At 43.0% G+C, this 12,735-nt stretch overlaps 1 protein-coding gene across 2 annotated transcripts in view; it reads right to left on the bottom strand.

Annotated features, from left to right (window-relative positions):
* Window positions 1-2,016: 2,016 nt before the first annotated feature.
* The window catches only part of DCAF12 (DDB1 and CUL4 associated factor 12), a 32,599-nt gene continuing 21,880 nt past the window's right edge, over window positions 2,017-12,735 (bottom strand). For both annotated transcript variants that reach the window (XM_027615334.2, XM_027615332.2), the window contains exons 5-9: window positions 9,766-9,959; window positions 8,745-8,810; window positions 7,449-7,611; window positions 4,657-4,835; window positions 2,017-4,128 (exon numbers count right to left, since the gene is read on the bottom strand). In XM_027615334.2, the coding sequence (XP_027471135.1) occupies window positions 3,970-4,128; window positions 4,657-4,835; window positions 7,449-7,611; window positions 8,745-8,810; window positions 9,766-9,959 (761 nt within the window). In that variant the 3' untranslated portion in view covers window positions 2,017-3,969. The remainder of the gene's footprint in view (window positions 4,129-4,656; window positions 4,836-7,448; window positions 7,612-8,744; window positions 8,811-9,765; window positions 9,960-12,735) is intronic.

Below are 12,735 nucleotides of genomic sequence, written 5' to 3'. Positions count from 1 at the left end.
ATAGCACTAGGGATGTTAATTACAGCTCTGAATGGTGCTTAACAAGAAATGCAGTAAACAGGTGACTCTGAGCTCAGTTAATGAGTATTATTATCCTTTAAAAATTCTGACTTCAGCAATTACACACTAATGAAGAGTGTTCAGATGTTAGGCTCAACCCAGCAGGAATTTGAGAGGATAGCTCACAGCCCAGTCTTGGAAAGTTGAATCATAAAAGGGCTTACAACCCCTCTGGAGTGGCTTGGTTCACACCTCTCTCTCTAGTGGTAGCACAGAAACAAATTTCTCACGTTTCTCTGGATTATTCCCTGGAGGAGTTGAACTAAGGGCAGAAGAACCAAGCTAAGAAACCCAAACTTTCTTGTCTTCATTGGTGGTTCCAGACTTAGCCTATGTCTCTACCCTTCCAAAGCTTCAAGCCATCTCAGCACACTAGCATGAAATGAGATGTGGCTAATAGCAAGTAACACTGAGTGATTCCTCCCCAACCCCAATCCATTGTTGACTCCAGACATCAGCCAATTGGGAAGGAATGAAAAAGCACTTGGGTCATAGGCTGACTCTTACAATTGACCCCAATGCTAAGCCAAGTCTTGACAGCCTGACTTGTTATTTTCTGTGTTGTAGCTGGATCAGAGAAACCTAGATTGGGAGTCTTTATTAGAAACACTGAAGGCCAGATTAATACTAATCAACTCCTGGAGTGGCAAGGGTAGGTAACCCAGAGCACAAATTAGTTTCCAAAGCCTTCTGCAAAAGGATCCAAAAGAGGATGGGAGGAGCCAGTAGACCATTTGGAATGAGGTATGTGGCCTGAGGGAGAACAAGGAAGTTCTTTCATGGTCTGGGAATAGGGACTGAGGGCAGGAAAGGGAGGGACCTTATAAAGTCCACAAAGCTTTTCTGTGAGATACATACTTCGCTGGAAAATGGGAGCAGGGCCAAGATTCCATGGAGAACAGCAGCCTAGGTCAGGGGCCCCCCTCCCCCATATCCCCTGTCACCTTTCTCTGAGCATGTTCCACGAACATGAGTCCTCTAGTAACCAAAACCTGATTATTGGGAAGTAAAGAAGCATGTCTTCGTTTCAATTTACATTTCCCAGAAATAATTTGACCATGGCACATTCTGCAAACACCCATCACTATTCCATGGATTGGGTATTCTAAAAACCTCATTTTGGGAAAGGCTCTTCTCCTCTAGGAAGCCCTCTCAATTGCTTCAACCAGTTCACTTCCCCCTTCCTGTTTTATGGCTTTTGATCATACAGGTAGATACCTACATGAATCATTCTGAACTAGCCAGCCTCTAAGGCAGGTGCAAAGGGCAGCTATATCTAGTTTGCCTAAAAAGGAACCAGTACCATGTGAGACAGAAATATAGCACCTTGCCTGGCTTTGTGGCCCAGCCCTGATGGGTCTTCCAGAATCAGCTGTGAGGAAGGTGGTATGATTCAGCAGTCTGCCTTTTTCTCATTTATAGCCCCAAACAAGCTCTGGGAAGAGCATCACTCACTATGGTCACTGTTTCCTCCTCTTATAAAGGGCAGCTAGGAGCTATGGTGCCAACTTAAAAAAACATATCCTATTCCCTGGGCACTGTGCAGCCACTTTCAGTCACTCTCAGGGAACCCTCCACTGAAGCAGACAGAGCCTATCACCAACCCTTTTGGGTGAGAGGAGCTGGACACCTTGCTCAAATCCATAGTCATTCATTCAGAGCAAGGACTAGCAGCCTTCCTGCTCATCTTCAGCTGGAGCATATTCATCCTCTACTGGACCCCAGAGCAACTGATCTTGGGCCAGGGCTGGGAACCAGGAACAAGTAGGTTTTAGCGTTTGTGTGTTTGCACTTGACCTGTCTTTAACTGTGAGGGAACTCTTGTGTTCCTCTTCTGCTCCAAGCAATCCTAGCCCCCCAAGGTAACCCTCCAACCAGTCATTTGGGGCTTTTTTTCCTGCTGTCTCTTGGTTATACATACTCACTCAAACCACTTTGCAAGTGGAATAATATTTATTTTTTTACTTGGCAAAAAGTCAAGTGCTACATTTTTAAAAACAAAATCTCAAACAATCAAACATATTACCCATCACAGAAGAGGGTCTGGCAACAGTACAAAACATCCTACTTAAGATCTTTTTTTAATATACAAGTTGGTTTAAAATGAGAGAAGTTCTGTGAGAACTAAGAAATCTACAGCTTGTAGTTTAATAATAGAAAAAAAATTAAGACAATTAAAAGATCTATAGTATCCAGCATTTTACTTAATTCCCTGTTTATAGCACCTATTTCTCTAGGTTAGAAGATGAGAATTCTAGAACCTGTGGTGTGCACCTGGTGTATCACCAAGATAGGGTGGACTGCTGTCTCCCTTCCCCACCAGCCCCCATTATCAAGGAGAAGGCACTCTTTTTTTCAATCTCCCCACTTAGACCCAGAGCAGAGGGGGATAACTGGGAGAGCAATTTAGAAACTAGAGTGCAAGAATAAATACGACTTTTCCTTTCCCCAGGATGGGCTGTTGACAGAAGCAGAGTATGTGCTTAGAATGGAGGAGGAATCTGGGGGTAGGAACAGCTGCTATCTGCAACATGATGCGTAAAAAGCAAGGAATAACTGGACATCATGGTCAGTCAGTTGCCTGCAAGTTTCAAAACCTCAGACTAAACACAGTTCAAGGGAGGAACAAATTACTAGTCACATCAATGCTTTTACATGCACAATGTTGCTGGCTATAGGCCACCCATCACCATCCCAGGGCTGAGCCAACAAAGTGGGAGAGGTGGCTTCAACTCCAGCCCCACTGTAGTAAGAAAATGAACATTCCACACATGAAGCACTCGCTACACACAGATAAACCCCCTGCTTACCCCCACCCTCCTGGACTGAACCCAATTTAGAAAAGAAAAGCAATACCCATTGGGGAGATTAGAAGAAAGGCAAAGGAGAAGTTTCTCCCCAAAGCCAAGGGGACTGAGTATGTGAATCTTAGCAGACTTAAGGCCCCCCTGCTCCAGGCCCCTGAGATACCAGATCAGGTCTTGTTTGAAGGAAAAGGAAGGCTGGGATGGGGATTCTCGGTATACCAAGTCTACCAAGCCTTCTGCAGCTTCCAGAACTGCATCCGGATGGAGACCCTGATATTTTAGGGGAGTGGCCACTGGCTAAGTAGATGGGAAATTAAAGTAGAAATGACACACAGAAGTATTCTCACCTGGGGAACACAAAGCTGGGAAGTTGGGTAGGGGACGGATCATTCCGGAGTCCTGGGATGAGCGTCACTAGGAAGCCTGCAATCTAATTCAAAGGGTTTTCCTGGTGGTGATTGTTTTTCTTTCTGTTTTTACTTCCTATAATCAGTGCTGTTAGACTTTTAAAAAACAAGATAAAGACTAGTCCCAAAACTGACTCTGTGAATAAAGTTGTTTTTTTTATATAAATATTTTAATTACAAGTAATTCTTACTCCAGGTAATTTCAGTGACACACAGTGTTTGCAGGCACCCAAGTTCTCTCTCTCTCTCTCTCTCTCTCTCTCACACACACACACACACACACACACACAGCCCCCAAACTTTCACAGAAAGTCTGACAGCAACCACATAATTATAAAGGAGCCCTACCTCTCAAGAATGAAGTAAGGGTGAGAATGAGTATGGCAGCCTAAAGAAGCAAAAGGGGAGTGTGTCACTTAAAGAAAAAATAAGAATTAACAATGTTTGGTTGAGAAGCCAGAAAGAAAAAAGACAGGAAAATTCTGATCACCAAAAGCAAAAGAAAAAAACCAACAACAAAAAACACTTCAGATTTCTGTACAGAGCTTCCTGTCAAGTGCCTAAGCCATAGGCAAACTCTCGTGTTCCCACTAAAATAAGGGCCTTACACAGTTGGAAGAAAATCAAAAGAAACAAGAAAACTAAGGATGGAAGTTAGTGTAAATCTCTGCATTTTGGGAGAGAGTTAGTTGTCATTAACTCCAGAGCCCGGCATAGTTTCCATGGAGCCCTGAAGGGAGGGGTCCTCCTGCCACAAAGAGTTTCGTTCCGGACGAGTCGTAGCAGTGGGTGTAAACAGCATTGGGGAAGAAATCAATGTCCGAAAAGTAATTTCTCCAGGTTTCATCATGATTCTATGGGAAGAAAATGAGACTCTGTTAGTACCTCTAGGCCATGGGGCAGAGAAAAGGATAGAAAGGGACAGGAAGCCTTCTGGTCTTAAGAGGAGAGGGTCCTGCGTCTAACCTGATGTCAGGAGACTTTGACTGGAGCCTCATTTTTCCAAATGAACATTAGGGAGGAACTGAACAGACTGAAGAACTGCTGTATCAACCTAAGGTCTCAGGACAGCCAGAACCAAACTTGTTAGTAATTCAATGGCAGCCACAACAGGTGGATCCTTCACCTCCCTGCTCCATTATCACCTGGGGGGAATCCCAAGTCAACTAGCGTATCTTACTGGGCTTCAAGTTTTCCCATGGACATGTAGACACAGAAGCAAAATCAAGGGAAAGTGCCCTTCTCTGCTCTAAGGAGTGCCTCTTACCATTGAAAAAGTATGTGGGTAGCTGATTTATCAGTGGGGGTGGGAGCAGGTAGGTAGACTGAAGACAATTTTTCTGTCACTGTTCAGTAACCATGTCAGGCAGGGGCTTACTCACCAGCCAGCCTCTGCCAGTGGTTAATTTAAGATTCTCCCCTGCTAGTCTGGGCTTGGACCCATAACAAGCTGAGAGCCTCTCTTCCAGGAATCTCTGAGCTCGGATGTCATAGAACAGCAGGGAACCCTGCCCTGTGCCCACAGTGATGATGTGCTCATAAAAGCTCACTGACCGGATCCCTGAGAGAGAGAAAAGTAAAGGGCAATGAGTAGGGAGAGCACACACTGACAGTCTGCTAACCTGTATTTCTCTGGCACTGAGTTCACATGGCATCTCCAAATACCAGACAGCCTTTCCCAGGTCTATATGGCAGGTTAATTAAGCTCATGTGAAAGCCTGAGAACCCTGGTGCCACAATGCCCATTCATACACTAACAGGAACCCTTCCATAAGCCCTAGAGAAGTACCAGAGGCCTGGTGATGCCTAAGATGCCTTTGGCCTAAGACCTTAAGTGTACCTGGAACCTCCCTCCCCTAGACTCACTGTGGAGTCATCTTTCATAACTCTAAACTCTCCTTCAGTATGTTTCCAACCTATACTGAAACTGATTCTGTGGAATCAGTATTTCCTTATTAGGCTACTCCTGTAATAACAACCAAAATCTCAAAAACTTTTTTTTTTAAGATTTTATTTTAGGTGGCTCAGTTGGTTAAACATCAGACTCTTGATCTCAGCTCAGGTCCTGATCTCAGGACCTTAGGTTCACGCCCGGTGTTAGCCTACTTAAAAAAAAAAAAAAAAAAAAAAAAAAAAAAAAAACCTCTTTTATTTAATTTTTAATTTTTTAAGATTTTTTAATTTTTAAAAAATCTCTCTACCCAACATGGGGCTCAAACTCATAATCCCAAGACAAGAATCACATGCTACCTAGACTGAGCCAGCCAGATACCCCTAAGAATTTATTTTTAAGTAATCTCTACACCCAGTATGGTACTTGAACCTATAACCCGGAGGTCAAGAGTTGCTTGCTCCACCGACTGAGCCCGCCAGGTGCCCCTCTTAAAGCTTTTTCATTGCAGACGTTATTCCAGCCAAGCCTATTTATTCTTCCCCTTACAACTCTCACTGCACACATTATTCTCTCTGTTCTGCACCATGAGTGTCTTAACTATAATTGAAAACCCCAAACAAAAGCCATTTTTGCAGTATCTGCATGAAAATAAACACTACTTGGAAGAGAAAGGCTAAATTGTAAACCATATTGTGCCTTTTAGGACTTCCAGGATAATACAGCCACATTTTTGCATGAGAAGGGGAACAGTGAGATGAAGAAAATATACTTTGTTGGGGCGCCTGGGTGGCTCAGTCGTTAAGCGTCTGCCTTCGGCTCAGGTCATGATCCCAGGGTCCTGGGATCGAGCCCCGCATCGGGTTCCCTGCTCCGCCGGAAGCCTGCTTCTCCCTCTCCCACTCCCCCTGCTTGTGTTCCCTCTCTCGCTGTGTCTCTGTCAAATAAATAAATAAAATCTTAAAAAAAAAATAAATAAATATACTTTGTTAACCTGAATGATCTAGATTCTAGTCTATGGCTGTTATCCCACCAATCTGTATGATGTTGAGCACGTTATTTAACTGCTCTGGGTCTCAGTCTCATCTATAAAACAGGGTTAACACTAACCTTACCTTTTCCTACCTGCTTCCCACAGGATTCTGGGTAAGATGAAGTAAGTTGGCAGATAAAAGATATTTTGAAATCTTAAAAGTACAGTACAAACAAGTCTTTTTATTTCTTGATAGAGTGTTCTCAGATAAAATATGTTATAAAAGATGGGAGGCTGAAGCTGAATTCACCCAGTGGTCAAAACTAAATATTTTCTTCAGTTTTACTGAGGTATAATTGACAAACAATACACTGCACATATTTAAAGTATACAATTTGAAGTTTTAACATATACATATATCCACGACATTACCACCACAATCAAAATAACAAATATATCCACCACCCTCAAAAGTTTCCTCATGCTCTCAGTAAACTCCTCCTCACTGCACATCATCCCTTAGCATAAATGAATTTTACCGTTCAGGCAGGGCACGAGCAAAAATTACCACAGGACAGAAAGTCAAGATCTGTGAAAGAATATGAAAACCACCAATATCCTGACTTTCGGTTTCCACTAAAGGCTTCACGTGGCCACAAATTTGCCTGTGGTGGCTTGAAGCTCTGCTGCCATTTGCAGGTTTTTAAGCTCCCTTCTTGCGTCACCAAACACCTCCACCAGGTTTCATAACCATCACTATACTTGTTTGAAAACCAATGTAGAAACTGAAAGTCAAAACCCATTTGCAATGCAGCTATAAGCCTCAGGGGCATAGTGGGACTTTTTTTTTTTTTTTGGTGCAAAATGGTGGTTTATTAAAGCATAGGGACAGGACGCACAGGCAGAAAGAGCTGCTGCCCCAGGGTCGTGAGTGGCTGATTACAGACTCAGGAGTTGGGGGAAGGAAAAGGGAGGTTTCAAAAGAACTTTCATATGCTAAAGCAGACTGACCTACAAGATAACAGAGGTCTTGCCATTGTCAAGTTAAGGATGTTTCCCCCTCTAGCAAGCTATTAACATTAAGATAGTGGGGAGATCCCTGGAAAAATGTCACTCATGTCCCCCCCAGGAGTGGGGGCTTGGGGGAGGTTGCAGCACGTCAGCTTATGCTTTGTCAGCTAGCCTTCTGCTCCCTCATCATTTCCCCCCTGAACAATTTTGACCCTTAAATCTTTAAGGTTGTTGAAGGTGGAAGGTCTCATCTTCTGTAACATCTTCCTGCTGAATAGGGGCCATAGCAGGACTCTTACCACTGCCTCGCTCCCTGGAGCAAACAGACTTGACGTTGTATGATGGCTGCCGTGGATCCAAGAAGGAGACATGAGCTTGGGAGCCCACTGCATATACTGACCATTCACTACCATAGGCCAGGCACACATTCTCACGGCAATACGGTAGTTTGGTGGAGAGGAGCTGAAACAGAGAAAGGAGTGATGCACCCATGGCAATACCAGAGAACATACTACAGGGCAGTGTTCCTAGTTAGATGCCCAATTCTGTGGGCTTCCTTCACAGACAAACCACACAAAGTCAGAGACAAAAAGACAAAAATAATATCCTGTTCCACCACTAAGTAAGAGAAAGAGAGGGTGATTATAATATGCAATTAAGATCTCAGTACTTGAAGAGGGCTGATTAGGGAAAAAGATTAAGCTGGAATTAAATAATCAGAAGCAGAAAGGCCTAGACCCACGGCTTATTTCCAGGAATAACTCCTGGGCACTAAAGCCAAGGTCACACTCTGTTCTCTGCCATGACCTTCTCTGCTACCACCCTCCTCACCGCTCTTCAGATAAAGGGGCTGATTTCTGGCTACCCTCAGCCTAGCTTCCCAATTGTACAGGAGTTGTACACTACAAAAAGCCCACTCACGGGACTGGCTCAACCTCAGCTAACAACACTCAGCCTTAACCCTGGATCCTTCTCATTCAGCTAATCTTTAGTCAGTGCCTACTGCATGTAAGGCACCAAGCAAGGTCAGTGGAGCTCAAAGGCTGCTTGCCATGAAAGAGTAATTCCTGGAGCTATGCTTCCTCTTGAGAAAGAGTCTATCACAGAAGTAATAAGCAGCAAAGGCCTTTGGGACAAGAAGAGGGACCCACAGGTAGGTTTGACTTGATGCAGGAGTTGCTTGTAAAGATTATCAATATTCTCAATACCTATTATTTCAGAGAATGTTTATCTTAGTTTAATTGGTTTTCAGTTGCCGGTGATTTCTAACTTCTAGGTTTTCCTGCCCTTTCAACATGCCAAATGGTCAATAATCCATAAGCAAATACTTAAAGACTTTGTGGACTGGAGGACGGCAAGCTAAAGGAGTCTCTCAGCAAGTCCTTGCAGTGTGAAAGATTCTCCCCCTCTGATCTCTTTAAATGACTTTTAAGAGAGGCCTGTCAGACTCAGAATTCCATGCGCTCTGCATTAACATGCCCAGACCTTTGGAAAACTGGTGCTTTAGACAAGGATGCAAAGGCTCAGAGAGACTAAAAGGACTTTAACCAAAAGGTGAATTTTTAGGTAAAACCACTAAGTCATGTTCGTCACACCTTAGACAGTGTATTTTCAGCCTTCCAGAGATGAAAATAACCATCCAGAGATACTGCTCCCAGTTCCTACAAGAGCAATGAAAAACAGGTTATATTTCAATCTGTAGCAACTAATACACAGTAGTATGCAAGGGAAGATCTTGAAGGTTGGGGTCGTCCCATTCTTCATTCATTCTTATCCCCTGGGGGCCAGGGATTGTCAGCTCATCATCTCATTCTATGGGATGCAGCTGGACAGCATATTAAATCAAGGTTGCTTTTGGGAGAACTCAAGAAGGAAGCCAGGTTCTAGCAGTAATGTAAACATCCATGATTCCAAAAGCTCTTACTATGCAATCATTCCCATGACATCCTGTTGGATAGTTCCAGCAGAGCACACACATGAAGGACAGTTTCATAAATGGCAGTATGAGAGCTTCTATGAGTGGAGGATCTAAATCTATCTCAAGGCCATAATTATGGCCAGGAGATAGGAGATTAAGGGAACTACCCTTCAAAATGTGGCCTGATTCAGATTTTGGGAGCTTTTCTCCTCTTTTGGCTCTGAGTCCCCATCCCAACATTCTACTTAATACCTCCCATTTCAGATCTGACTCAATGACTAGGTAAGACCTGCTGGCAGGTTGAGAAGAGGCAGTGAAGAATGAAAAGAAACTGAATACCAAAGAGAAAAAAGCGATCGTTTTCAGAGGCATGTATGAAAATCACAACCAAAATAGAGCACCTGCAAAGCCATGTGCAAATGAGAGACAGTCAAATCAGAGTGGTCCTAGGTGAACTCTTGAGAAGCTGACCCACAAATATGGACCCTCCAGAAAAATACTGCAGAGCTCAATGCAAGGGATGGGTTTCATAATCTCAGTTGTAATTTTTTACCAGCAACCCTCAGCCTTCAATCCTCCATGGGCTCAGAACTAAGCTATGTTAGCAAGGACTGACTTGGAAGGAGAAGCCAAGTGCCAAGATATAAGCCCAGAAGCTGAAGCAAGAGAAAGAGCCTTCCTCTTTGACGAGCTCATACCTTGTTCTTGTTGTTGAAGGCCAGAGCCCGGACCTTGCAGTTGTCAGGGTTTGTGTCCTCCTTGGGAATGTCCTTTAAGGCCTTGTGAGTAATGTGAGCATACACAGGGACCCGCGACACATTGTGCCTTGCATCACTTTTGGTCAACACATCGTCTGTCACCTCCCAGAGTCCCATAGAGCCATCACGTGAGCCTACAGGGCAAGGAGATCACAGATGTCAGACATACCCAACTCTCTATGGGACAGTCCTAAAGAAACCAAGATGTGCTTTCTTAGTCTAACTCTTTGTACATCATCCTCGTATGTGCTAAAGCTTGATCAGGTGGCCCACTGCAAAACAGAGAACAGTATACATTAACAGCTACAAGAGGAATGATTCAACTAAGATGTAGGAGCTAAAATATAACCTTTAGCCTTTGGTGGGATTTTTTGAGAGAGTACTATATAGTTTGAGAAAGCTCAGTAATTTTCCAAGCCAAATGCTTAGGTCACTTGGGCATGCATGCACAGGTGGTGTCTTTTGGTCAGTAGGGTTTGGGACCCTCCATCTTAAATCAGTGGTGCTTAATCTCTTCTGACTGTATATGCCTCTGAGAGACCTAGGAATGTTAAAGACCCCCTTCTCTAGAAAAATACACAAAACACCACACTGTACATTCAATTTCAGGGTGGTTCATGAACCTCTTGAAGGCTTTCCATGGATCCATAGGGACCATAATTCCCATGTTAGAAATGACTGTATGGGGCACCTGGCTCAGTTGGTACAGCATGCCACTCTTGATCTCAGGGTCCTGAGTTCAAGCCCCATGTTGGGTACAGAGATTACTTAAAAAAATAAAGACTGTTCTACATAAAATGAATACTTAAAAAGTAGTTATCCTTAGCACACAATAATGAAGCACTTAATTCCTTTCCAGGGGCACCTGGGTGGCTCAGTTGGTTAACCATCCCACTCTTGATCTCAGCTCAGGTCTTGATCTCAGGGTCCTGAGTTCAAGCCCCGCACTGGGCTCCATGCTGGGCGTGGAGCCCACTTAAAAATAACAAATAAATAGATAGATAAAATAAGTAAAAATAAAATTCCTTTCCAGTAAAGTTATCTGCCAATTCTCCTTTAGACTAGAAGGTGCCCTTCCCAACATTGTAAATCTCCTGAATGCTTTGTAGTAAAATTTATCTAATGCAAGAGAAATATCATCCAATTTGTTTGCATCATAAGGCTTATGGGCAGGGATTCAAAGCAGAGGTTTTGTTACATGTGAAATCTAGAAAAGGGCTGAGAGAAGGACACATCTGGAGAACTATGCATGGTTTGTTATGCAAATTAAAAAATAAAACTACACAAGTTTTATTATGAAAAATTCAAGCATACTGAAATCAACTGAAAGAATTTTACAATGGATTGTTCAATTACATCTATATTCTACAATCAACATTTTATTTTACTTGGCACATTTATATATTCATCCCTCTGTATGATCCCATTTTAACCAACTAAAAAAATATGTATTGAAAAATGGCAAGGGGCGCCTGGGTGGCTTAGTCAGTTGGGCGTCTGCCTCCGGCTCAGGTCATGATCCCAGGGTCCTGGGATCGAGCCCCGCATCGGGCTCCCTGCTCAGCGGGAAGCCTGCTTCTCCCTCTCCCACTCCCCCTGCTTGTGTTTCCTCTCTTGCTGTGTCTCTCTCTGTCAAATAAATAAATAAAATATTAAAAAAATAAAAAAATAAAGTATTTCTGAAGTGCATCTGTCACCAACTTTATAAAAAAAAAAGAAAGAAAAATGGCAAGGTATATTTCAAAATATTAACAGTGGTTATCCCTGGGTGGAGATATTGAAGATAATTTTTATTGCCTTTTTTGTTTTTCTGTATTAAAAAAATTTCTTATGTGGGTGCTTGGGTGGCTCGGTTGAGCGTCTGCCTTCCACTCAGGTCATGATCTCAGGGTCTTGGGATCAAGTGCCGTGTTGGGCTCCCTGCTCAGCAGAGAGCCTGCATCTCCCTCTCCCTCTGCTACTCCCCCTGCTTGTGCTCTGTCAAATAAATAAATCTTAAAATATATGTATAAAAAATTTATGATAAATACATATTACTTTTATAAGGAAAAATTATTTTAAAAATATTTTTATTATTTTTCAAATATTTTATCCACCTATTTGCCAGAGAGAGAGAGAGAGGTGCGTGTGCATGAGCGCACAAGCAGGTGGAGCAGAAGGCAGAATGGAGAAGCAGGCTGCCTGATGTGGGACTCGATCCCAGAACCCTGGGATCATGACCTGAGCCAAAGGCAGATGCCTAACCAACTGAGCCACACAGGAGTCCCAGAAAAAATTATTTAAAGAACTAGTTTGGCAGCATCATGAAGACTGGATTGGAGAAGACAAAAATAGAAGCAAAGAAAAAATATGGAAGGATATTAGGGGTAATTCAAGATACAGATGATGAGCATGCTAGCAGAGAAGACAGAAAAGAAACTGTATCTAAGAGGGTTTTTTTGTTATATTTTTCCCAATTATTGACGTATAAGTGACATACAATGTTTATAAGAGATATTTTAGAAAACAGTATCACCGTGGCTTGGTAATCAAAGGAGACAAGATCCTAAGAGGAGTCTTAGTTTTCTGGCCGTGTACCTATGTGGAAGGTAGAAGCAGTCACAAACATATGCCGATGGGGGAGAGGGGATCTCCAAAGAAAGACGATGAATATGAATATGCTGAGTCTGAGGCAGAATGTTCAGGGGTTAATACTCATCATCAAGTCTAAACATTAACATCGGTTAACAAGTATTGAGCATTTTCTTTTTTGTTCTTTTTTTTTTTTTTTTTTTGAGAGAGAAGGCAAGAGGGGCAGAGGGAAGGGGAGAGAGAAAATCTTAAGCACAAGCCACGCCCAGCAGAGCCCTACCTGAGGCTCAATTTCACAACCCTGAGATCATGACCTGGGCTGAAATCAAGAGACACTTA

Source organism: Zalophus californianus, chromosome 13 (genome assembly GCF_009762305.2).
Source record: "Zalophus californianus isolate mZalCal1 chromosome 13, mZalCal1.pri.v2, whole genome shotgun sequence".
Lineage (NCBI taxonomy): Eukaryota > Metazoa > Chordata > Mammalia > Carnivora > Otariidae > Zalophus > Zalophus californianus.
The sequence above is the reverse complement of the archived record's forward strand: the minus strand, read 5'-3'. Positions and strand labels throughout refer to the sequence as shown.